Here is a 26,910-nt window from a genome sequence, read left to right as displayed (position 1 = left end):
TACTGCTGGTGCTGTAATAAGTTACCCTAAAACCTACCTGTGTCATCACTGAAATATTACATGGGACCAGATTTGGAAAAAAATGGAGTTCTGGAAAACCCCACCTGACTGCAGATCTCTGATGAAAGGGATGCTGACTCCAACAGGAGACAGGCACAATAAAAACAGCTGCTGTAGACGCTATGTGACTGTGACACGTAAATCTTCCACTTGCCCTAAAACTCCTGGAGAATGCTAAGGAGATCTGAGGAAAGGCTCAGAAAGCAATCTGAGCTGCATACAAGGGCCACAGAGTGAGTCAAATGGAAAAAAAGAAAAGCCCAGTTATTGATGGTGCAGTATACAGTGCATTTCATACCAAGCATGATGAAGGGGAAGGAAGCTCTGAAGAAGTAATGAATAAGTGCAACGATCATTGTACCCTGGCAAAAAATGTTAGCAAAAAAAGACGTATTTTCTGCATAAGGAACAAAATGGGGAGAAGAAAGCTGAGGAGACTTTAAGATAAAGAACCAGAGCCTGATTCTCCATAACACTAAAGTCACTCTGGCAGCTTAAAGGGGTCTTAAAAGTTGCAGAATTGGCCCGCTGAGAATACCTCTGTGCTAAGGGCCTCTCCTTGGGCTTGCATATGGGCTCAATTCTGGTCCTGCTCCCTGGTGGATTGGGGGTGTGGCCAGAATACACTGCACTTAGTGCTATTCTCTCCTTCCCAAAGGCCTAGGGGATGCAACGCAAAGTTTAACTTAGAGCAGCCCAGAGGCTGCCTTAACTGATACAGGGAAACAGGCAGGCCCCTACACAGTCCCAGAATATAAGGAGCACAAAGGCAGCTTAAAAATCCCTTTGCCCCTGTTCTTCTCTACTCCAGACACAGGGATTCAGGAAAGGAGAATCAGGCCCACAGTATTTGAATCTGGAATATTAGAAGACTGTCTTGGTATAGGCCAACTAGCTTTAGGGCACAGCAATGAAAGGCTACTTAAGGGGGTGGACATGACGTTTGAAAAGGCAATATTCATAAACCAAGAACCAGAGCAAACAGATGTGTAGACAAACATAGCATGTGACTGTAAACGTTCTAGCTATAGACCTACCTCTTAGCACAACACAAACGACTGAATGTTTTTCTCCACCCCCCCACCATGAGGTAGGGAAATGTCACCACTCTCCCCATTTTACAGATGGGGAACTGAGGTACAGGACGATTAAATGACTCACCTGAAGTGACACAGGAAGCCTGTAGCAGAGCCAAGTATTGAACTCAGATTGCCTTTAGCATAGCCTCGCCCTTTCACCACATGATTAACCACCCTGAGGAAGTGCATAAGAGCTTACAAAAAATAACATGGCAAAGGATTAACATGCCAAACAAAGAGTGATGTCACAGTGATGTGGGAGCTGGCAGGAGTATAGAACAATCCAGCATTTGGACATGGAAACTGTAATAAACCCAACCCCTTTTCAGGGTGTTTGGTGGGCTAAAGGTAGAACCTGAGGATTCCTCCAGTGAAGGGATGAGCTATTCATAAAAACAATAATGAAAGAAGCTATGAACTCAAAAACGGTGGCTAATAAACATATGCGCAAGTGATTCACACATGACATGCAGAGCCAGAGTCCCAGCTGATGTACATAGGCACAGCTTCATTGGTTGCACTGGAGTGATGCTGATTTCAGCGGGGGATGTGACCCCTGAAACAGACACAGATACAAGTAATAATAGAGACTGAGAAAGGGCTATTCAGTGAAACAATCAAGATTGAGATGTGAGCCTGAAAACCGAGAGTGTCTTTACACAGCTGTGTACTGCCTGAAAACAGCCCAGTCAGACAGCCTGGAACAAAAGGGTTAAAAAACCTAGGGACACAGAAAGGCAATCTCACCCAAGTGTTGCATCTGCTCCACCCTGTGATGAAGACATAAGCACTTCCTCATAGCTGCGAGCTTTAACAAGGCCATCTGTGCATCGGAGTCTGATCTGCAATATCCTGGGACACAGAACTGGTCTGCTTCTGTGCAGCAGAGAATGCCATGTGTCATGCCAATGGCATGGCAGGCTAAAAGGCTTTTACTTTGTTTCTCAAAAGGAAAATGTTTTAAAAACTCAAATAGACTCTTTTAGCAGGTCAGATGAAGAGATTAGCTACCTCAGAATAACAGAATAATGCCTCAACTGGAGTCTAGTTCTTGTACACATTTCAGAAAAAGAGTCAATAATGATACTTAGCACTAATTATGGCACCTAGGCCTTGATCTAGCAAAGCACTCAAACATTTGCTTAACTTTAAGCATGTGGGTAGACCCATTGTCTTCAAGATGCTTCAACACATGCTTTGCTGGACAGGAAGTTTAAACCTCCAACAGCATGGGAGGTAGGAAGAGTGTTTTTATCCCCATTTTAAAACGTTAAAAATAATTGTGGGAAATGTTAAAATCTTCACATAATGAACAGACAAATTTTCTTGGCATCCTATTAATATTCTGTGTTAGCCCCTTTGCCTGAGTAATCAATAAACTCACCGTTTCTCTGTGTGTGTGTGTATATATATATATATATATATATATATATATATATATATATATAGTGAATGACTTGTATTCTTGAGTAGGCGTGAGTGTATATAATTGGTCTAAATTATGACAGTTCCATTTTCAAGGGCCATGAAATGAAAGAGCTGAAAGTGAGTTACAAATAGCTCTGAATCTAAAAACAGAAGGAATTGCAGGAATGACCACACATACCACTGAAAAGTAACAGAGCAGCCCAGTTGCACTCTGATTCTGAGATTATCACTGCCTTTTCATTAGTAGCCTGGCTGCGCCCAGAACCTCTCATTACTAAAGCAGTGTCCTGGGAGCCACCCTAAAGACTACAAACCTCTCCCCACAACCTGGCAGCCTGCCATGCTGCGCAGCCTGGGAAATGAAGTCTAACCCTTCTTGTTTGCATTGCAGAGAGGATGCCAGGCTGCAGAGATGACTACGAATCCCAGCATGCTGCGTGGGTTCTCTGAGCATGGGCACTGCCACATTCCTTTCTGCTTCCTGCCAGGGGATGGGAAATATAAAAGGTGAGGCAGTGTCTTTTTTAAAAATTTTGAATGCTGCTACCACTGCTGCGACAAGCTGCACTGGAGAGTGGAGGGAGCACACACAGTGAGTTTGGCTTGTATGTGTCTATAGACAGCTCTTGTATGTTGTCCTGAGGGCAGTCTGGAAGAAAGATGCTTTTTCCCAAATAAGAATGAATTAGTTTCCAAGCTGGTCTCTGTTTGTGCGTGTGTGTGTGTGTTTGTGTGTGTGTGCAGGGGTGCTGGAACGACTGGCTTGAAGTAGTTTCCATCGTATACAGGGCAGGGGTTTACAGCTTTGTTCAATGCCTTTCAATGCTATAAAAATTGTTCCAATGCCCCTGTGTGTGTAGTAGGACAGGAACATGGAAATTAAGCAAACTTGGCTTTATACAGGAGAACCATCAGACCAAGGATGGTAGGGGGAGCAGAGGCAAAGTCCAGCATCGCTTCCAAGAACAAAGTAACATCACAGACACCAAGGGTATGGCGACAGTACGGCCGCTGCAGTGGCCCGGCTAGGGTGGTGTAGTTGTGTCACTGTGATATAGACACTTCCAACATGGATGGAAAGGATTTTACATTGACCCAGCTGTGTCTACAATGAGGGGTAGGTCGACCTAACTGTGTCGTACAGGGCACAACATTTTTCACAGCCCTGGGTCAATCTAATGTTTTAAGTGTAGACTTAGCCTAAATGGCCCTGTTGTTGCTTCAGTTCAGCGGCTGGAAGGGGAACGTGGATCTGTTTCTTCTGGTTCATTTCTCTTTCCTTTTCAGCTGATGTGGTTAGACGCAAGCTGCCTGCTTGGGTGAAGCTCTGTGGTGGGAAACCTCTCTTGCTGCTACGTGTTTATAACAATATTCCTTCTACATTATAATGGAGGCTTGATTTAATTCCCCAGCAGATGCATGTGTGCGCACAGACAAATCCGACGTCTAATGGGCATCTCCCTCCAGCATTCAGCAGCCTCCCTTGCTGTTGTAACTTCAAAAATGGCAGTTCTTGCCTATGTGCCTTGTACCAATCCATGGTGTGCACGTAAAGCACTGGGTTTCAGTGGTTGTTTACATGTGTCATAGAGAATAGGATTTACCCCCTTTGGCTTCAGCCCAGGTTTCTCCTCCAAGAGCTGTGAGAGCAGGAGCTGTTTGATATACCCCGATGTATCCCATCTATTAGAGGACAGTGGTACTCATACACACAGTTCACGATCAACATGTGAGCCAACCCAATGAGTTATGTGCACCCTCCAGCATCCACAGTACCTGAGAGAATGTACCATTCTGGTTAAGCTAGAGCAGTGGTTCTCAACGACAGGTACGTGTACCCCTGGGGGTACGCAGAGGTCTTCCAGGGGGTACATCATCTCATCTAGATATTTGCCTTGTTTTACAAGAGGCTACATAAAAAGCACTAGCAAAGTCAGTGCTAACTAAAATTTCATAGACAGCGATTTGTTTATACTGCTCTGTATACTGTACACTGAAATGTAAGTACCATGTTTATATTCCAGTTGATTTATTTTATAATTCTGTGGTAAAAATGAGAAAGTCAGCAATTTGTCAGTAGTAGTGTGCTGTGACACTTTTGTGTTTTTATGTCTGATTTTGTGAGTTTTTAAGTGAGATGAAACTTGGGAGTACACACATAGGCACGGGAGCTAGGAGTGCAGGGCATGCTGCAGCACCCCAAGGCTCTCAGCTAACAGCCCCGCGCCTGGAGTCCCGGCTGCTGCCTTGCACACCCAGGGTCTCAGCTGCCGGCCCCACACCCAGGGTCCCGGTTGCCACCCCGTGCACGGGGCTTTACTCCCAACCTCAGCTCTCGGGGCTGGACAAGGGTAAGGGGGCTGGCTTTCAGCACCCCCACTATTAAAAATTTTGCACAAGACAAATCAGACTCTTGAAAAGGGTACAGTAGTCTGGACAGGTTGAGAGTCACTGAGCTAGAGACTTTCTCCTTGACCACCATTGATTGTAGACCTAAATGTATCTCATACCTGGCAAGTTATTTTCTGTGACTCACCAGAGGGAGTTATAGAGGAATTTGCACAACTAGGGTGGAGCTCAAGCACTGAGGAGTTGTGGTTTATTCACAAGCAGGCATATATAGCAACAACCCACAAACCACTTGGGTTGTACAGACCACTAAATTGAAATCCCAAAACTATGCCATGATCTAAACCTCTGCAGTCCAGAGACACCATGTAACTAGCTGTGTATGCATGGGGACCATCCGAATTCACGAAACCACCACATTAGTCCCTTAAAATCTCCCTCTGCTTTGATACTTACAGAAACATACGAACAGCCAATTTAGACTCCATAATTTTCTGTGTGTAGTTGGCATTATGCTTTCCAATGTGCATCACTTTGCTTTTATCAACATTGAATTTCATCTGCCATTTTGTTGCCCAGTCACCCGGTTTTGTGAGATCTTTTTGTAGCTCTTCGCAGTCTTCCTGGGACTTAACTATCCTGAGTAGTTTTGTATCCTCTGCAAATTTTGCCACCTCACTGTTTACCCCCTTTTCCAGAACATTTATGAATATGTTGAATAGGACTAGTCCCAGTACAGACCTCTGGGAGACACCACTATTACCTCTCTCCACTCTGAAAACTGACCATTTATTCCAACCCTTTGTTTCCTATCTTTTAACCAGTTACCAATCCATGAGAGTACCTTCCCTCTTATCCCATGACAGCTTACTTTGCTTAAGCAATTTGCAGATGATACAAAATTTGCAGATGATACAAAATTACTAAAGATAGTTAAGACCCAGGCAGACTGTGAAGAGCAACAAAGGGATCTCTCAAAACTGGGTGACTGGGTAACAAAATGGCAGATGAAATTTAATGCTGATAAATACAAAGTAATACACATTGGAAAGCATAATCCCAACTATACATATAAAATGATGGGGTCTAAATTAGCCGTTACCACTCAAGAAAGAGATCTTGGAGTCATTGTGGATGGTTCTCTGAAAACATCCACTCAATGTGCAGAGGCAGTCAAAAATGCAAACAGAATGCTGGGAATAGTTAAGAAAGGGATAGATAATAGGACAGAAAATATCATGTTGCCTCTATATAAATCCATGGTATGCCCACATCTTAAATACTTTGTGTAGATGTGGTCGCCCCATCTCAAAAAAGATATATTGGAATTGGAAAAGGTTCAGAAAAGGGCAACAAAAATTATTAGGGGTATGGAACGGCTTCTGTATGAGGAGAGATTAATAAGACTGGGATTTTTCAGCTTGGAAAAGAGACGGCTAAGGGGAGATATGATTGAGCTCTGTAAAATCATGACTGGTGTAGAGAAAGTAGATAAGGAAGTGTTGTTTACTCCTTCTCATAACACAAGAACTAGGGATCACCAAATGAAATTAATAGGCAGCAGGTTTAAAACAAACAAAAGGAAGTATTTCTTCACACAACACACCTTGCCAGAGGATGTTGTGAAGGCTAAGACCATAACAGGGTTCAAAAAAGAACTAGATAAATTCATGGAGGATAGGTCCATCAATGGCTATTAGCCAGGATGGGCAGGAATGGTGTCCCTAGCCTCTGTTTGCCAGAAGCTGGGAATGAACGACCGGGGATGGATCACTTGATGATTACCTGTTCTGTTCATTCTCTCTGGGGCACCTGGCACTGGCCACTGTCAGAAGATGGGATACTGGGCTAGATGGACCCTTGGTCTGACCCAGTAGGGCCATTCCTATGTTAAGCACCTTTGGTGAGGGACCTTGTCAAAGGCTTTCTGAAAATCTAAGTACACAGTATCCACTGGATCCCCCTTGTCCACATGCTTGTTGACCCCCCTCAAAGAATTCTAGTAGATTGGTGAGGCATGATTTCCCTTTACAAAGACCATGTTGACTCTTCCCCAACAAATTATGTTCATCTATGTGTCTAACAATTTTGTTCTCTGCTAAAGTTTCAACCAGTTTGCCCGGTACTGACGTCAGGCTTATCGGCCTGTAATTGCCGGGGATCACCTCTGGAGCCCTTTTTAAAAATTGGCATCATATTAGCTATCCTCCAGTCATTGGTGCCCTTGCCCTTGACTGGGCTTGTAGGTGCTACAGTAACACAAATAACAAATACTAACAGTAATAATAACAACCCTGTATAATGAATTGGATGCAAACCGTTTTTTGGACAGCTCTATTCTGTTGCAGTACTCTCAGCTTTGGCAGGAGACCTATAAAATGAAACTCTTTCAGTGAAACATGTTTGCCCAGTGAAATCATAACAAGGTTATTGACTTTTTAGTAATGAAAGTGCTGAATATTTTATGGTTGATTACAGCAAACAGTGCATCATGGAAGATCAAGTCCAGCTAGACAGCCTAGCCCATGGAGGAGAATGAGCGTATGAGGCACCCAAACTACAACTCCCATGAGGCACCACAATGGCATCTTAGAATAAAAATATTTTGGTTTTCAGTTGAAGTATTTTGGGTTTTGGCTGAATAGTGAATTTTTTTCAGTTTTCAGTTTATTTTTTGATGAAAAATTGAAATTATCTTCAGAAAGCACATGCTTCTTCAAAAAAGTCTCCAGTCAAAAACCCAATTTTGCATGAAAAAATAGTTTCATTGTAAAGTATTCAACCAGCCCTAGATAAGATCCATGGTTGAAAGACTGGTCCATTGAAGTCAATGGGAGTTTTACCAACTTACGTAGATCTGTGATTTCACTCCATGTTTTTACTGTCCATGTTCTGTACTGGTTCAGTAAATGGGTGTGATCTAATATAGACTCACCTCAATGTCTGATATAGATTTGCTTGGTAAATTTAAAAAAAGACTTTCAATTTAGGAAAGTACAAGGTTAACAAGCTTAATTCATTTCCACATTTCCCAGCCTACTTCACCAGCACCTTTCCTCTTACTGAGAAAGAGGCAGAAAGATCCAGGGAACCAGAACCTTTGGTTCAGTTTTCGTCCTGATTTATACCAGTGGAGATTGCAAGGGCTATTAATCAAAGCAGAATTTGTCTCTTAGCTGTTCAATGAATTTAACCCAATCTAGTCTCTTATATAGTAGCCAACATGCCCCTGTGAATTAGGGAAGTATTATCCCCATTTTACAGATGGCAACAGAGGCAGAAGGAGATTTAAGGGACTTCCTCAGCGTCACAACTGGAGTTTGTGGTAGAGCTAGGAACTGAACTCAGATCTCCTCCATCCAGTGCCTCCATCCCAGTCTATCTCAGAATATAAAGGCTTAGCCCTAAAAACACTATGCACAGAGGCCTAAAATGCAAAGGGTCCATTTTTTATTTTCATCACAACTTCTGTTGTCTTGACTATTTTTAGTGACTAGTTCTATTCTAGTGCTAATTACTGGATTTCTGAAGCTAACCAACCCTTAATAAGTATCAGATCTGGCATTGGCTGAATAGGAGCCAATGTGGATCAATTTGGTAATGATCAGATTAGACGGAAATGGTTAGATCAGACATTTATTCTTTTGTAGGCGACCTATGCCTGCCGATAGTGGGGGAGGGTGGAGTGAGGGCAGTGGCTTCTGCAGTGTTACTGAGCATGCTCAGTGCGTGTGAGCATGCTCAGTACAAGGCAAGCAGCAAATCTGGGGGGGGTGACCCTGCCCCTCCCCCTCCACGTCCTCTAGTGCCATGCCACTTGTTGATTAAAATTTGAAAAGAGTAAAACATCTCCTGAGTCTGAATTTGATCTAACATTGTTGTCAAAGTTTAATAATTTATTTTCTGTTGTTTGAGGTTGGAGATAGAAGATGGCAGAGGTTGAAAGCACAGTTATAAACACCAATGTGAAACAGGTAAGAAGTTATTTGTTACACCACTTTATATTTCATCGTTCAAGCACTTATCGTCAGTGTGATATTCCAAAACCCACCAACAAAGAGAAGCAAGATCTAGGGACCTGAGCACAGGAATGGGAGTTAGGAACTCCTGAAATCTAATTTTGATTCCAAAGTTGGAGTTAAAATGTTCATGCCGGGGGAACTAAAGAATCCCTATTTTCAGGCACCTAAATAAAAGCAGCTTGGTTTTCAGAACTACTGAGCACCTGAAGCTCCCAATGAAGTTATGAGAACCTATGAAAGCTTATGCCCAAATACATTTGTTAGTCTCTAAGGTGCCACAAGGGTTCCTTGTTGTTTTTGGTCATATAAAGAAAGGGTGAGACTGATTCGTTTGGAAAAGCCTGCCTTTGCAGTGGCTGAAATGAAAACTCACAAGTGGTAGTATCCATGAAGGACATGATTGACTTTTTATTCGTCTTGCAAGAGTGGAGACAAACTGAGGTGAAACATGCCTGTGAAGGGAGGTGGGGCTGGTGATGTGCAGTGAAGCTAGTCTGTGTTGGCACGAAACCGTGGATTGTGTTGGTAAAGCATGTGTCCCCTCTTTACAGCTCTGCACAAGTAGTGGAATGAGGCTGTACTGTGTCCAGATCAGCCAAAATTATGGAGCAGTTGCCCAAAACTGTCACAGACAGACAACAGTATGCGTCATGCATGCTGCCAAGTTGGGAGTGACGTGACCTCCAACTTCTGCCTGCCCTATCTTTTGTGATCTGAGGGGTTGAGAGTGAACACCATAGACCCAGGGTGCATCTCTTTCTCCCTAGGTCCCTCTCTTCCCTGGATTGTGCAGGGCCAACAGCAATCAAGTGTGTGTCATGCTATCCAATGCGCACAGCTGCCACGGTGGGGTTTGAATCTCAGGCATCATGCCTTAATTCATCCTGGTCAACAAATATATGTAACAAGTGAGCTGTTGGTAGAATAGGTGTCCTATCCCACATCTATTCCTGCCTGGTCTGACCCCAGCGTACAGCTCTATTCATCCAATAACTTCCACCTGAAACAAACTTTGTCCCAGCTGCTGTAATGTGCAAGATGTATACACACCATCTAGGTTCTGAATGGGGGACTCCACTAACTGGGGAAGTGCGCTATCAGTGTCCACCCACCAGCTCGCAGACAACACCCACAGGTGAGAGAAGGTGTGTAGCAACACTGTGACGCTGGCGGTGCTCTATAGATCAGCTGGACGGAAACGGTCAATCACTGTGCCTGCTCAAGTCTTGGCACTGAACAGCCCCACGTCCGCAGGGATTGGCTGCCTGTGGTGGGGGGGTCGGGGCAATTGCAAGGCTAACCCAGGTAGTTAGGACCCCAGGAAGTGTGTGGGAGAAGGGAGATGATGTCAGAGCCTGCAGCTCCCACTGCTCCTTTGCAGCATCCTCTCCCCATTGATCATTGCCATCTCTTTCTTTTAAATCCACCCCTCTCTTCTTTTGGGATCTCCCACTGCCCACCGCAGAAAGACCCAAATGAGGCGCTGGTCATCGCCGTGACAACCAGGGCCATCTTCAACCTGGAGGAGGAGCATCAGCTGTTCCTGACAAAGGGCAAGGAAGAGTATGTGAAGTATCAGCAAGTCAATGAGGATAAGCCCTTGGAGCAAGGTACCGCCTTCGCTTTCATTCAGGTGAGATGCCAGCAATGGCCCCCACTTCCTTCAAGCCTTGTGCTCTTTGGCTGGGGCATCTCTCTCTGACATAGGCAAAGAGTTGTGCCTCACTCATGGTGAGGTATGCTTTCATCCAGGTGAGATGCTTTGGCCCAGATTTAATAATTTTATTAAGATAATGTTGAAATAAGCAACGGTACAGAGTTCAAGCATAGAAGTTTCTGGTTGTCAGGGGATAAGGTACAGATTATCAAGGGGTACAAAATGCGATTTAGGAGCTGGTGGAACAAGGATCACATAATAATCTGCAATGTCCCCGACTGGGGGGAAAGTTTAACCGGTCAGAGTACAGACATCGAGATATGGGGTAAGTTATCCACACAACGGCTATGTTCAGTATGCTGGGTACAGTGAGTGAATACGAGGGTGGGGATGGGTCTACCCTCATTGGTGGGGTTTAGTGTTCAGTGGGATTACGTTTCCAGCTCATACGGTCCGGTGGGGAAGGCCTCTCAGTCTCTTTCCCACAGTGTGTGCACAGTGTTCCGATGGGGAAGGCCTCTCAGTCTCTTTCCTTTGGCCCAGATTCTACATTAAAACAACACCTAAATACCTTTGAGGGTCTGGGCCTTTGCCCATAGCCAGGTGAGACCTTGGCTTTTGTGAGGTCAAGATGCTTCCAGCCTTATCTCTTATCAGTATAAGGTGTGGTCTTTGCTGCAGTCAAGGTGAGGTGCTTCCTCAGACATGCATCGGAGTGTGACTCTTGGCCCTTATTTGGAACAATGAAATATACACGTGAGTTGTGTGTTGTTCTGTTTTGTGGAGGGATACATTGCGGACACATAAACCATCAGGCACCATTCCAAAACTGATGGTGGTCAACTTGGATGGCACCACATCACTATGGTATTTTTAAAAATCATTTAGTGTTTCAAGCATAAATACCAGCCTTCCTGCCATATCCAGGATGGCAGACAGATTGTGAGGAATCAAGGAAAACTATGACACTAGTTTCCTCATCACAACCATCCTAGTAACCTTACCGTAGAAGGTTAGAGACAGAGCAAAATCAGCACCATGAAGTGACTTCTTGAGCAAGGACGTAACAGCAGCAATTTGGAGGGAAGATGACACCAGCAGAGGTTGGTGACATCTGAAAGTGGGTAGGCAAGTTGAATTATATATACTTAGTGCATATATAATGGACTATGTATAATTAGACAAAATAGGCTAAATTCAGGCCAGACATATGTCAATGGAAAAGGATGTGGCCCTGAATAAGGAATCTGGGGAGCTGTCATTCCCAAGGCTGAGGGGAGCTGTAGGCCACGCAGCAATACATGCTGGGAAAGGGGCAAGAAGGAGGTCCCTTTTTCATCAGTGTGCGATACACTGGGGAGAGAATAAGACTTGCTGTTCGTATCCCTGCTAGGAGAAAGAGCGACACTAGGAGAAGGGCAAGAGCTCCAGGTCTCTCTGGTCAAAGGGCCTGGGAAGAGGCCCAAGAGAAGACAGCCAGAGGGTGGGGTGAATCACTCCAACGAGGGGGTGCCTGTTGCAGAGTGAAGGAAGTGGCATGAAAGGGGAAGTGAAGCAGGGCCAGAGTTGGTGGTTGGACCTGACACCGGCTTCTCTGTCGAGGGCCTGAAGGTTGGAGCTTGAAGAAGAGAGAGGGCACGAACTCCGCTGACTCAGAGGGAGCAGCAGAGCAGGGGGCGTTGCAGTTGTCCCCAAGGGAGGAGAGGAAACTCACAGACCCTCAGGGGAGGGCTGTGATCCAAGAAATGAGACTGCGGGCAATGTTGGACTCTCATTTACCCAGTGGAGTGGAGTGCTTTGGGTTAGCCAGAGGCTTAAAGTACAAAAACCAAATTACTGAGAGGGTAACTATGGCAACCAATAGGTCACAGCTAAATTTGGCCTCTTCTGGTTTAAGCCCAGGGTCAGGGCTGTTGGCGGTGGAAAGGCTGCAATCTCCTCTCTGCATCCAGGCGCCCTGCATGGAGGGGACACGGCTAGAACAATCACTAATGTTAGCCGATCCACCACAGGACTCCTGTAATGCCCTAGGGCAAGTTAAAGCCATCCCCTCCGCAACAGAATTCCTGAGGGGAAAGTGCATGGCAATGCTTTTGTCTGCCCTTCCTTGAGTGATTTCCCCATTGGTTGCAGAGGGCCACTGTCATCTACATTTCCCTACACCAACAAGAGCGATTCTGTCTCCCAGATGCAGGGGAGGAGTGCTGGAAATTGTGTGGCAGCAGATTGTGGGTACATTTGTAAGTATACAGCTCAGAGAACAGCCCTTTATAAAACAGTGTCGTGTCTCCGGCTGCTTCATCCAGGCCACGCAGTTTGTGAATGAGAAACTCCTGGAGAGAAACCCAGAGGAGAAGGGCCTCTTTGATGTCATCATCCTCTCCAACAACAGCCCAGAGAGTGGCATGCGCATCATCAACAGTGCTAAGCAACATGGTAAGGAGATCCCACCTCTCATTTGAAGTCCGCCCACATTCAGTGAATGGGGGAAAACTGTCATCTGGTCCTCCAGAGACTGCTGTGAAATAGATGAGGGGGTGGGTCCAGGGGGGATACACGCCCGTCTGGGGACAGGTGGTATCGAAGGAGAAGGACACAGGCTATGTGTGGGATGGTAGCACAAAAAGGGGATGAAGTGAAGGGGATGTTGCGGGAAATGGCTGGCATCCTGAGAAGGATGTTGCATGAACGTGGGAGATAGGGAGTGAAGATTTAACATTGTGAGGGACCTTGTGCTGAGGTGGGGAGGAAAGATAATGGTGGCTATGCTGAGGGTCACTGCATGAGTGGAAGGCAGCAGGAAAGGGGTATTGCCCTGATATCTGGAGCAGCAGTTGTCCTGACAGGGTCATGACATCAGTTGCACAAAGGGACACTGCATTAGGGTGTGTCGGCCATGGCAGGAGATGTAGGGAGCGCTGTGTCAGTGTGTGGGCTGGAGCACAAGGCAGGCTGGAAATAGAAATTAAAGATCGTTTTTTGTGGGTGATCTTGGGCAAATCATTTCCCTGCTCGGTATCTCGGCTTTCCCACCAAGTGGGGATAATGATACGGACCTCGTTTGTAAAACACATTGAGATCCACGGATGAGAAGCACTGTATAAGAGCTAGGTATTCTTTTGATTTCATTTACTTTTTCTGATGTTAAGGTTTGGAGATTTCCAAGTTTTGCTTTGTCAGCGATGAAGATTCCACCCAGTACTTGAAATCCCATAATGTCAAGCTCTTCCTCTCGGCCGACAGGACGGACGTGTGCAATGCACTCCAGCGAGGTGTGCTTTCTCCTTCTCCCTCACCCAGTCTGGGATTTCATTCTTACACCTGGGCCCTACACCGCCTCCCCCCAGCACCCCCAAGATGAAGTTACTTCAAGACTTGCTTTTTCAGAGGGGTTTATTACTCGATTCAGAGAAGTGGTTCTGGGCTCGATCTTGACACATTAGGTCTCAGCCTGGAAACAATTCAGAACATAACAGTTCAGCAGGGTCTAGAAGTCACACATAACCATCTTGTAACTGTTTGGTGGTGCATGTCAGATGAACTAGCAGGTCTCCAGTGCAACTAGGCAAGTAACTCATAATTCATCTGTTGCTGAAGAGTTTAGTCTCTTTCTGTTTACCAGATACCCACAAACAGACCATGCGTTTTCTCAGATGTATTCATTATTCTAAACTATACATCAAATAGTGTGTGTGAATACTTGTTGCTCATGAATTCGGTCATAAGTTGGTTGTTACGAGCATCCAGTATTGTAGATTCAAGCTGTTCCTGCTCCCGGGTTGAATGAGTCACTGTTACAATCAGGTTTGCAGAGCACTCTGATTATAAATTGGAAATTTGCTTTCTGTGATTCACTTAAAATTAAGCATATGCTGAAGTGCTTTTCTGAATGGGGATGGACATAAGCATGCACTTAACCTCAATCAGGGTGTAGGAGTCTTTCCAATGACTTTCAGGGGGATCAGGCCCAGAGTCTCTTTTCATGAACAATGCTGGTTTGACTGGGACCTCGCCCAGCTGTCGAGGTTCCTTCTTTCAGGCAAACAACACAATCCACAAGCAACTTACATCTGAACAACAAATCTTTTCTCTGCAGTGAAGTAAAACCCTAAAGCTGCCTGATTGAGTAACATTCCTTGTTTAAAACCCATTTCCTGGCTATAATACCAGTATGTGAGAGTGGGCAGAGAACCCCTTTTCTCCAGTGCAGGAAGAGGGCCAGCATTAGGCCATGTGCATAGAAGAATATAGTGGAGGTGCCAGCCAGTTTCACCACCTGCACCAAGGGAGCATATCTGGGTTTGGCAGGGTAGGATAAGCACAGGCAGGAGAGTGCTGGGTGTATTTGGTGCATAGGGGTAGCAAGCCACGCTCCCCACAGCACCTACGGAGGTGTCTCCAGACAGTGACATCTGACCATTGCCTCTCCTTCGCACCCCCACAATGGCTCTGCCTCTGCAGATGTCTAGTTGAGCCCTATTTAGAGATCTATCGTCTGTTTTCACTTGGGGAACCGGAAGCTGCGAGGGCCTGATCCCAAGCCCATTGAAGTCAGGGACAGTCTTTCCCTGGATGTCAGTGGGCATTGGGTGAGGTTGTAACAATTTCCTGGAAGAAGCTGTGCCTATGCTGACTGCTCCCCAGCCTGCCCTCCCTTGCATGCAAGCACAAAGGTGAGCAGCATCACCAGGCAGCCAGGACTCGTACTCTGGGGCCCTCACCGGAACGTGGACACAGTCTCTCTGGTTCCCATTCTCAGCTGGGCAGTGACGCATCTTTCTGTCCCACAGGAGTGTCGGCGGCTCTCATCTTCCAGCAGGAGGTGCAGGCCCCCTGCACCCAACTGCGAGTGGTGTTTGACGGGGATGCCGTGCTCTTCTCGGATGAGACAGACCGGGTTTTTCGAGAGAAGGGGCTGTCGGAGGCTCTGGAGTATGAGAGGGCAATGGAAGCCGTGCCCATGGGGGAGGTATGTTCGCTTGCCCTGCCTTAATGGGCTTCCCAGTCCCTACACTTGCTTCCAACCTGCTCAGTCTGGTTGTGTTACACTCACCCACAGTGACCAGTGAGTGAGCCCTCCTGCTAGGGTTTCACCAATAACCCCTTGCAGCAGAATATGCACAAACATTCATGGGTGGCCTCTGGCCTATACATTGACTGCTTTGGCCTGATCCAACACCCCGCTGAAGGCATTGGAGAGTCCCCCATTGGTTTCAGTGAATGCTGTAACAGACCATAGGTCTCTTCTCCTGGAGATGAGGTTTGTGATGCTGGCCCTGCACTGAAATCAGATGGGATGCCTGTGAATATTTGCTTTATTTCTAACCCTCTTCCCAGTCTGCAAACCTTTATTAGCAAATTCGCTGTCATTTGTCACAATCAACTGGTCCTACTTTTGTGGTGCTGCTTGTTGGAACATGTCCATCTGCTCACTTGGGACTGAGATAAGGCCACAACATTCACTTCCATTTCTGCCCTACTTGGGGTTTACATCAAGTCTTCAAAAGTGAAGGGCTAGAGCACTAACCCACTGTGCTACTACACAGTTCACCCTATGGCACAGTTCACAGACCACTGGTGCTCTGCCGACCACTTGCCGGAGGAGAGCTGACTGGTGGCACAGTGCTGGCTCCCTCTTGTTTCTAGCTGCTAAGTTGCATTAAAAGACAGGTACATGCTATTCGGCTTTATGACAGGTTTATGATATTCAAAGCATAAACTGATTTCCTAAAGTCACGTTTCCATGTAAGCAATTGCTGTCATTGCTACAGGGATGTTTTATGATTGATGAGCGGGGAAGTGTCCACAAGACCATCCCTCTAGTAAATTGTGGTCCAGGCACTGGAAAAGTTCGAGATCTGCAGCTGTAAGGAATCTACATTCCTAGCCTCTGTGAGAAATCGCTCGATCTTCCTTGACCTCTCTTTTCTGGCTATTTTTGTGCAAAGGTGAAATTAACCCCTCCTCATGTACTCCCAACCTCTAATCCCTGTGTGGTTTCCAGGGTCCGTTGAAGGCATTTGCCATGCATCTTGGGAAGATGCGCAAGAAGTTCAGCCAGGAGAATTCCCCTATTCGCACCTACTTGGTGACTGCCCGCAGTGGCCGTGATATGGGCATCCGTGCTATCAAGACCCTCCGGGAATGGGGGCTGGCGATTGACGAAGCCTTCTTCATGGACGGGGCTCCCAAGGGCCCTCTCCTCTCCCAGATCCAACCCCACATCTTCTTTGACGATGGCCTTCATAACATCCAGGGAGCTCAGGATATTGGCATACCCTCTGCCTTGGTCCCCTGTAACTGCTGATGGGCAGGGATGAAGGGGCAAAGGTCATCCAAGGATCAGGCCTCCCAAAATGCAATGGGAGAACACCAGGACAAAGCTTCTGCCAGAAGGGATAAGGGAGGGTTTCTAAACCTGTGCTAAGCAAGCTTGGGGCAGAGGGAGAGAAGATGCTGTGTGTTGACGTGGTGCTGGATCTGTTGCTCTTGGGTCCCTCTCTTAGTTCCAAAGACAGGGTCCATCTGACCTTGGGGATGTGGCAACAGAAGCCAAAAATCCACAGGAAGGAAGGACTCTTGAAATGTAACCATTACGCCCATCTCTTGATCTGCCTTAGCCGTCTCTTCAATGACTGCAACCCTTCCAGCCACTAGGGCTAATGTACTCCACTACTCGTGTCATACGAGCACTGAAACCACAGCTCTAGCGATGAGACCATATGAGCTGAAGACAGCATGTCACTGTCGTAAGAGGCAGGCAGTGTAAGCTCAGGCTGCACTCAGGCATGGGAGTTGGTCTTTGGGGCTTTGGGCCAGTACTGCTATTCAAATGCCAAGATGCCCTCTAAACGCTGCATTTGTTGGGGATTGCGCTTTTTCAAAGGAAACTATTTTTTTTACTGTGTATGTTTTATATATATGGGGCCAAATCCTGAGGGGTGCTGAGCAACTAGTGAGCATTTGCATCTTCCGCTGACTTCAGCAGGAGTTCCAGATGCTCAGCACCTCCCAGGATATGAGTGCCAGGGACCAGGAAATCTGTCTTCTCATAGTTTCTAGTTTGTAGGTATGCCTTACGTTGGGCCTGATTCTGATCTCCCATTTGGTGTAAATCAGGAGTAACTCCACAGAAATCAGTGGAATTATACCAGGGTAAGTGAAATCAGAATCCGGTCCATAATATCTGGTAGTTAATTTAATGTCAACCTCTCTCTCTTCCACATCTCTTTTCTGCTCAGTTCTCTCTTTTCCTGCCAGCCACGCAGCCTCTCTGCTGCTCTCCCCTTTAAATGGCACAGAAAGATCAAGTCACTGTCAATTTATAATGCACAACACTGCAAAGCTGCTTTTCTCACAGTATCTCAAGTATGTTTGTGCTGAGAATAGGGTAAGAATGGCAGGCCCCACAGTATATCTGGTCATTCACACTTAGGATCCAAGACAAATCATTCCAATGTTATTTTCCAGTAATAATTTTTTTAAAGAACTAAGTCTGGGTTGGTTATATCTGCACACAAATATGGTGCAAAGCCCTCGTATAGACGTAATATACATAGGATACTAGGGTTATATCCTCTGTGTGTGTATGTTTATTTACATAGATATAGATAGATATAAATTATGGGCCAGTTCCTCAGTTGGTGTAAATCTGTGGTAGCTCCTTTGACTCAAGGAGCTATGCCAACTTATCTGAGAATCTGGCCCTACATGTATGATGCTGCAGTAATGACCTAGCACTCCAGTTCCTGTGTGCTCTTGCCAGCAGCAGTGCTTCGATTTTAGTGCTTGAATCTCAGCAAACTATTCAAAAGGGGTAGGATGATTCAAAAATAACAGCAGAGTATTGGGGTAGGAGAGGGCTTAGCCGAGTGCCTTATTCTAAGCACGCTGCGTTACACATTCCTTGTTTCTTCTCAAATAAACAGCCATTAGCTTTTGTTCTTGCTGGCTGTAACAGGGGCTGCTGATTACACTGCGGCATTGTTCTTGCTGGCGCTGGAGCATCTGAAGCCTGTCCTGAGTGGTTTTGGATATGTTGGATTGTTTACTGGGCAGGAAGCAGTAGGATGGAGCCTAATTTATTTTTGCTAACCTGCAGTTTCTTTCCAAGGGCTGGTTTCAGCGTAGCAGCCGTGGTAGTCTGTATTCTCAAAAAGAAAAGGAGTACTAGTGGGCTCAAATAAATTGGTTAGTCTCTAAGGTGCCACTAGTACTCCTTTTTCTTTTTTCCAAGGGCTGAATTTCATCCATTTGTCTATGCACACATTCACCACCAGAGGCCACCGTGCTGCTCCTTACTGAAACAGGCATGCTGGCCAATTGATCCCATTGCTGCTGTGGCATGCGGCCAGGTCACAAAATCAGGGCAAACAGAACTTAGATTTTTGCTTCAAAGGGGCTCTTACAAGCAGTGGGTGAAAAACAATGTTTAATTGACAAAATACGAGAAAAATATCATACTTGACTCTATATAAAAATCCACAGTACGCCGACATATTGAATAGTGCATGCAGATTTGGTCACCCCATCTCAAAAAAGATCCACTGGATTTGGAAACGGTACAGAAAAGGGCAACAGAAATAATTAAGGGTATGAACACCTTCTGTACGAGGAGAGATTGAAAAGACTTGGGATTTTTCAGCTTGGAAAAGAGATGACTAAAGGGGCATATGATCGAGGACTATAAAATCATGACTGGCGTGGAAAAATTGAATAAGGAAGTGTTATTTACTCCTTCACATAACACAAGAACTAGGGGTCACCCAATGAAATTAATAGGCAGCAGGTTTAAAACAAAACAAAAAAAGTATTTCTTCACAGTCAACCTGTGGAACTCTTTTTTCCAGGGGATGTCGTGAAGGCCAAAACTATAGCAGGGTTCCAGTAAGAACTATACGTTCATGGAGGATAGCTCCAGCAATGGCTATTAGCCAGGGTGGGCAGGGATCCAACACCCTGTTCTGCATGTCCTTCGCCTCTGTTTGCCAGAAGCTGGGAGTGGGCAACAGGGCAACTTGATGACTGCCTGTTCTGTTCATTCCCTCGGGGGCACCTGGCATTGGCCTCTGTCGGAAGACAGGATACTGGGCTAGCTGGACCTTTGGTCTGACCCAGCGTAGCCATTCTCGTGTTCTTATATAGAACCCAGATGTATCTGCTCCCCACTGTAACCCACTAGACCCCGCTCTCCTCCAAGAGCTGGGATAGAACCCAGGAGTCCTGATGGGGTCTCTCATCACAGAGTTAGTAATAAATTCAGAATGTACATTAAATTTTAAACCTAACCAGTGGCCCTTAAGTGACTTACCACAAGATATCAGAACACGTTGTTGTTAGAGCTGAGTGGGTCTAATATTTATATAGGAATTAGGTACAGAGCTCCTGTCAGCTAATTGCTGTTATCTGCCAAAAAATTAGAGTTTTCAAGTGCCTAATGACAGGTTTCAGAGTAACAGCCGTGTTAGTCTGTATTCGCAAAAAGAAAAGGAGTACTTGTGGCACTTTAGAGACTAACCAATTTATTTGAGCGTGAGCTTTCGTGAGCTACAGCTCACTTCTTCGGATGCATACTGTGGAAACTGCAGAAGACATTATATACACAGAGACCATGAAACAATACCTCCAGGATTCACGGTTTAAGGTGGCTCCCCCTTACCAAAATCTGCAGTGGCGCCCCTGGCTGGCCCACTGAAGTCAATGGCAAAATCCTCATCGACTTCAGTGGAGCCAGGATTTCACCTTGAGCTCTCCCCTTTTGAACCAGTAGGGGCTCAGAAGCAGGACTGCTATACACAGGAGTGAGTGTTGCTCGAAAGCAACCTTCCCTCCCCAGTGGTTGATGGAAGGAGTGACATTGACTGACACATAATCACTCCCCTGGCTAGAAAGATGCTGGCTGCACTGTGAGAAACTGAAGGTGAGAATGTTAAAGTAGGGAAATGTATGTGAGGTGGTAGTGAGGAAGAATTCCCAAGCTCTAGTGGAAATACTGTGGACCACTGCATACTGAGGAAGGGGGAGTTGCTGCTATCTCTTTTGTAGATAGATGGTGTCATAAATATAAAGGGAAGGGTAACCACCTTTCTGTATACAGTGCTATAAAATCCCTCCTGGCCAGAGGCAAAGTCCTTTTAGCTGTAAAGGGTTAAGAAGCTCAGGTAACCTAGCTGGCACCTGACCCAAAATGACTAATGAGGGGACAAGATACTTTAAAATCTGGAGGGGGGGAAAGGGTTTTTGTCTGTCTGTGTGATACCTTTGCCGGGAACAGATCAAGGATGCAAGCCCTCCAACTCCTGTAAAGTTAGTAAGTAATCTAGCTAGAAAATGCATTAGGTTTTCTTTGTTTTGGCTTGTGAAATTTGCTGTGCTGGAGGAAATGTGTATTCCTGGTTTTGTGTCTTTTTGTAACTTAAGGTTTTGCCTAGAGGGATTCTCTATGTTTTGAATCTGACTGCCTGTAAGATTATCTTCCATTCTAATCTTACAGAGCTGTTCTCTTATCTTTTTTTGTTCTTCTAATAAAGTTCTGTTTTTTAAGAATCTAACTGTGTTTTTTGGGTGTTAAAAATCCAAGGCTGGTCTGTGCTCATCTTGTTTATTCTCAAGCCTCCCCAGGAAAGGGGTTGTAAGGGCTTGGGGGGATATTTTGGGGAAATAGGAACTCCAAGTTGTCCTTTCCCTGTTCTTTGTCTAAATCACTTGGTGGTGGCAGCATGCTGTTCAAAGATAAGGCGAAGTTTGTGCCTTGGGAAAGTTTTTAACCTAAGCTGGTAAAAATAAGCTTAGGGGGTCTTTCATGTGGGTCCCCACATCTGTACCCTAGAGTTCAGAGTGGGGAAGGAACCCTGACAGATGGCTAAAGCAATAGTCTTCTTCAGCTTGCCACTCCTGTAGTAGACCCATAACCTCTGGCTGAGTTACTGAAGTTGTCAAATCTTGATTTAAAGACTTCAAGTTACAGAGAATACACCATTTACTCTAATTCAAACCAGCAAGTGACCCGTGCCCCATGCTGCAGAGGAAAGCAAAAAACCCCAGGGTCTCTGCCAATCTGACCTGGGGTAAAATTTCTTCCCAACCCCAAATACAGCACTCAGTTAGACCCTGAGCATGTGGGCAAGACTCACCAGCTAGACACTTGAGAAAGAATTTTCTGTAGTAACTCAGAGATCTCCCCATCTAGTGTCCCATCTCCAGCCGTTGGGGATATTTGCTAATCACAATCACAGGTGGGCCATATGCCATTGCAGGCAGTCTCATCATACCACCCCTCAAACTTATCAAGCTGAGCCTTAAAACAAGTTAGGTTTTGTTTCCCCCCTACTCCCCTTGGAAGGCTGTTCCAGAAGTTCACTCCTCTGATGGTTAGAAACCTTTGTCTAATGTCAAGCCTAACTTATTGATGGCCGGTTTATACCCATTTGTTCTTGAGCCAGCAGTGGCCCTTTAATAACTCTTCTCCCTCACTGGTGTTTATCCCTTTGATTTATTTATAGAGAGCAATCATATCTCCCCTCAGCCTTTGGCTTGTTTAGCCAGAAAAAAAACAAGCTCCTTAAGTCTCCTCTCATATGGTAAAAAGAAAAAAGAAAAGGAGTACTTGATACAGACTAACACGGCTGTTACTCTGAAACCTCTCATATGGTAGGCTCTCGGTTCTTCTGATTATCACAGTAGCCCTTCCCTGCACCGTCTCTGGTTGATTGTGCAGTGTTGCTGATGAGTGATGAGCTGAAGGCAATCGTGCAGAAAGGCTCTGACATCCATTCTTCACCAGTAATAGACTATTGCATGGCACAGGAGAGCTGGTTGAAAAATCTCATTTTATTTCAGCAAAAATGTCAAATACAAAGATCTTGTCTTGAAGTGGTTCATGGAAAATGTCAAGTTTTTGACCAAAAAAAATCAAAACAAATGTTTGGTACATTTCAGATTTTAGATTTGCATTTTGTCTTGGTTTTCAAAAATCAAAGTGAAACGAAAACTGCAGTTAGAAATGAAGCCAAATGACAATTTTTGGTTTGAATTTTTTTCATTGACAGTTTAGTGGAAATTGAACAATTTTGGGGCACATTTCACCAACACTGTACTTTTTGGTTGGGGGGAAAAAAATTCAACTGAAAAATTACAACCAGCTGTAGTTATGAGTAGCAGTGACTACTGTCCAATGAGATAACAAATTCAGTCTGCCTCTGTTTCAGCTTTGAATCACTTGAGTATCTCCTGAGTGAAATCTAAGGTTTTATTCCACCAGTCCCTAAAAAGGAGGTGAATCATAGATTTCACAAACGGAAAAGGCCTGTTAGGTCATGCCTGTCAGTGCAGAATTGTTCCGTACAGCACAGCGTCTCGTGTTTCATCCAGTCTATTTTAAATTGTGCCAGGGGATCAGGTTTCCATCATTGTTCCATAGGCGAATATGGATATTCTCTGATATTCAGCCTAAGTTTTCCTTCTCTTTAATGTCATCCCATGTTCACTCAGTGTCAAAGGACCACACGGTGTCTCTCCATCTGGTGCATATTTATGTCCATCCAAGAGGAAAACATTGCACATGATCAACCATTGCCTCCATCAGAAATGAACGTTGTTTGCTGTTAGTATTTAAATTTTGGTCTTATTTTTCATGATGACAGAGGCCAAGAAAAATTCATGGATAAGAATTATGGTAACACTGCTGTGGGCATCGATGCATTTGGAACTGGTCAGAGTTTGATAACGAAATGTTAACAAACTCTGACCAGGGAACGAGGAGGGTGTTGTGCATTAGAGGCAAAATGCTGCACACGAGCGTGAGAAAAACATGGAAACATGAGATCAGCTGATTCTAGCCACAAATTCTCTAGCCCCAGTGAATGAACAAGAGAAGGATCATGGGGAGAGGAGGAAAAAAGGTGGATGGTTTCTATTTCAATGTGATCAGAAAACAACTTTTGAAAAATGATTTACAAATTCCACTCCTGCCAATGCCGTTTTCTCGGATAAATAAATAGATGGATGAACATCATTTGATGGTGAGAAAAAAATTTTCCCCACTCGTGTGTGTGTGTGTGTGAATAAAAGGGTAGAAAACAGCCTAACATTTCTTACGATCCTGTTGTACACTTGAAAGGAAAGTTGAGTGTTTATTCAAGATTTTTATTAAATACATGCACATGGTCAGGCAATTTATTAAGTTCAGAGTCCACTGAAGTCCAGGGAAAGATTTCCATTGATTTCAAAGGGTTTTGGATCATCCCCTTAAGGAAGCAAGTACCTAAAACCTCTGGCGATGTAACATTGCTCCTAAAAAGTGTTTTCCCAGGTGCCATGGCTCTGAGAAGAGAGGTCATTCATTTTAGTTCCCAAGTTGCCTATATTACAAATAAACTCGGAAACTCCTATTTACATCAAGAATGAATGACGAATCCAAGGTAGAGAGAGTGATTCCCCCTAGAAGAGCCCACCACATTTTCAGTTTCCTGCATGAATGATTGATTGTTTTCTGTTCCTCATTTTGGTCTTTGTCAAGCGTCGTGTCCCACGTTTGGGCCTTTGTAGGTTAAGAAAGACACACTTTGGTCCCCTCTCTCTCTCTCTGTCTCCTCCCTCCCTCCCTCCACTCCCAGCTCTGAGGGTGGAGTTCTTTAGTGGTCACAGACCCTTCTGCCCCTTTCTATTCTAGTCTGTCCCTGTCCCAGTCCTGTCTCTTTCCCACCCCCCCTTCCCTGCCTCCTCAGCTCAGTCTCCTCTCCTAGTTACTCCCAGTCTTCATCCCCCTGTGTTCCTCATCCTAGGCCTTGTTTCCTTGCCTGTCCAATCTAGTCTCCCTGGCATAGTTCCAATATTCTCCCCACTCTGACTCTTCATCCGAGTCTCCCTCATTCATTCTCACTCCCCCTGCCCAGCCGCAGTCTCCCACTCTAGGTTCCTTGTCCCAGTCTGCTTGCCCAGCCAGTCCCAGGCTCCTTCCCATCTGCTCATCTTATCTCAGTTTGCCACCCACTAGTTCCCAGTCTCAGCCCTGGTCTACACTAGGGGTTAGGTCGAATTTAGCCACGTTAGGTCGGTTTTAAAACAAAAGCGTCTACACAACCAACCCCGTTCCGTCGACCTAAAGGGTTCTTAAAATCGACTTCTGTACTCCTCCCCGGTGAGGGGAGTAGTCCTAAAATTGACCTTGCTAGGTTGAATTTGGAGTAGTACAGATGCAATTCGATGGTATTGGCCTCCGGGAGCTATCCCAGAGTGCTCCAATGTGACTGTTCTAGACAGCACTTTGAACTCCAATGCACTAGGCAGGTACACAGTAAACGCCTTGGGAAATTTTGAATTTCATTTCCTGTTTGGTCAGCATGACGCGCTCAGCAGCACAGGTGACCGTGCAGTACCCCCAGAATTGCAAACGAGCTCCAGCATGGACCGAAAGGGAGACACTGGATCTGATTGCTGTATGGGGAGAAGAATCTGTGCAGGCCGAACGCCGATCAAAAAGAAGAAATGCTAATATATATGCCAAAATCGCACAGGGCATGGTGGAGAGAGGCTACAACAGGGACGCACAGCAGTGCCGTGTGAAAGTCAAGGAGCTCAGGCAAGCCTACCAAAAGACAAAGGAGGCAAACGGTCACTCCGGGTCAGAGCCCCATACATGCCGCTTCTATGAACAGCTGCATGGCATTCTAGGGGGGGACCCTACCACTACCCCACCACTGTCCATGGACACCTGCGAGGGGGGAGTCTCCCGCAACAGGGAAGAGGATTTTGTAGATGAGGAGGAGGAGAATGTGCAGCAGGCAAGCAGTGAATCTGTTCTCCCCAATAGCCAGGACCTTTTCATCACCCTGGAGCCAATACCCTCCCAAGGCGGGATCCCCGACCCTGAACCCGGAGAAGGCAGCTCTGGTGAGTGCACATTTTTAACTACAGTACAGGGTTTAAAAGCAATAGTGTTTAATGTTTGATTTGCCCTGAAGAATTGGGATGCATTCACGACCAGTATAGCTACTGGAAAAGTCTGTTAACGTGTCTGGGGATGGAGCTGGAATCCTCCAGGGACATCTCCATGAAGCTCTCCTGGAGGTACTCTGAAAGCCTTTTCAGAAGCTTTCTGGGGAGGGCTGCCTTATTTCATCCTCCACGGTAGGACACTTTACCACGCCAAGCCAGTAGCAAGTAGTCTGGAATCATTGCAGCACAAATCATGGCAGCGAATGGTCCTGCGTTTTGGTCGCATTCAAGCAACATTCGGTCTTTATCTTTCTGTGTTAGCCTCAGGAGAGTGATATCATTCATGGTCACCTGGTTGAAATAGGGGAATTTTTGTAAGGGAACAGTAAAAGGACCCCGCTGGGTTGTTTGTGCTTGGCTAAAAGGGATCATCCCGGAGAATAGCCACACGGCGCGGGGAGTGGAAAAATGATCATCCTAAACAATAGCCAGGCGGTGGGGTGGGGGGAGGTGTGTGCTGCACATCCACCCGAAAACTGCAGCCCCTCCTTTTAAATGTGAAACCCAACCAGCATTGCTTGCTATGGGAAAGGATGGCGCTGCAGTTTGAAACCATTCCCACATGTTATGAAGGCGGAGGAAGCCAACCCCACGTACCAAAAGGCTGCCTGGAAACTGAATTCTGTTGCCAAGCCATGTGTGATGTGTCACCATACGGTCAGGCACTCAATATAAAAGGAAAAATGCGACTTTGTACCTAAAGCACATGTGCTGTCTGCTGTGAATTGCTTGACTCACTGTGAAAGAGTCTCCCTTTTGTTCTCAGAAATGTATCATCTTAAATTTTACTCTCCTTTTTTATCCCCCCCACAGGTGCAAATATTTCTATGCTCCCCCTATCATCTCTGTCCCTGAGGTTATCGCAGATTAGAAGGCAAAAAAAGCGCACTCCCAATGACATGTTTTCCGAGCTCATGCAGTCCTCCCTCACTGATAGGACACAGCTTAATGCATGGAGGCTTTCAGTGGCAGAGGCCAGGAAAGCATTAAGTGAGTGCGAAGAGCAGAGGCAGGAGGCAATGCTGTGGCTAATGGGGGAGCAAACAGACATGATGAGGCATCTGGTGGAGCTGCAGGAAAGCCAACAGGAGCACAGACCCCCTGCTGCATCCATTGTATAACAACCTGCCCTCCTCCCCAAGTTCTATATCCTCCTCACCCGGATGCCCAAGAACACAGAGGGGGAGGCTCCAGGTACCAGCCACTCCACTCCAGAGGATGGCCAAGCAACAGAAGGCTGTCATTCAAACAGTTTGATTTGTAGTGTGGCTACAATAAGCAATGTGGCCTTGTCCTTCCCTCCTCCCACACCCCACCCCAC

At 45.7% G+C, this 26,910-nt stretch overlaps 1 protein-coding gene across 5 annotated transcripts; it reads left to right on the top strand.

Annotated features, from left to right (window-relative positions):
* The first annotated feature begins 3,006 nt into the window (after positions 1-3,006).
* LOC141988830 (cytosolic 5'-nucleotidase 1A-like) lies at positions 3,007-26,910 on the top strand. 5 transcript variants are annotated; one of them, XR_012639838.1, is made up of 8 exons: positions 3,017-3,159; positions 8,832-8,890; positions 10,404-10,571; positions 12,902-13,031; positions 13,745-13,867; positions 15,386-15,564; positions 24,934-25,484; positions 26,403-26,910. XR_012639838.1 is itself a non-coding variant. In XM_074954842.1 (7 exons), exons 2-7 carry the CDS (start codon positions 8,846-8,848, stop codon positions 16,900-16,902), a joined length of 948 nt encoding a protein of 315 aa, XP_074810943.1. In that variant the 5' UTR covers positions 3,007-3,074; positions 8,832-8,845; the 3' UTR covers positions 16,903-25,039. The 5 variants fall into 5 exon arrangements, 4 of the variants coding, with proteins under 4 accessions (XP_074810943.1, XP_074810940.1, XP_074810944.1 ...); XM_074954842.1 differs by lacking the exon at positions 26,403-26,910 and having other exon boundaries at positions 3,007-3,074; positions 16,600-25,039; XM_074954839.1 differs by lacking the exon at positions 26,403-26,910 and having other exon boundaries at positions 16,600-25,039.

This window comes from Natator depressus, chromosome 6, assembly GCF_965152275.1.
Source record: "Natator depressus isolate rNatDep1 chromosome 6, rNatDep2.hap1, whole genome shotgun sequence".
NCBI lineage: Eukaryota > Metazoa > Chordata > Testudines > Cheloniidae > Natator > Natator depressus.
Note: the sequence above shows the minus strand (reverse complement) of the source record. Positions and strands in the feature narration are given on the sequence as shown.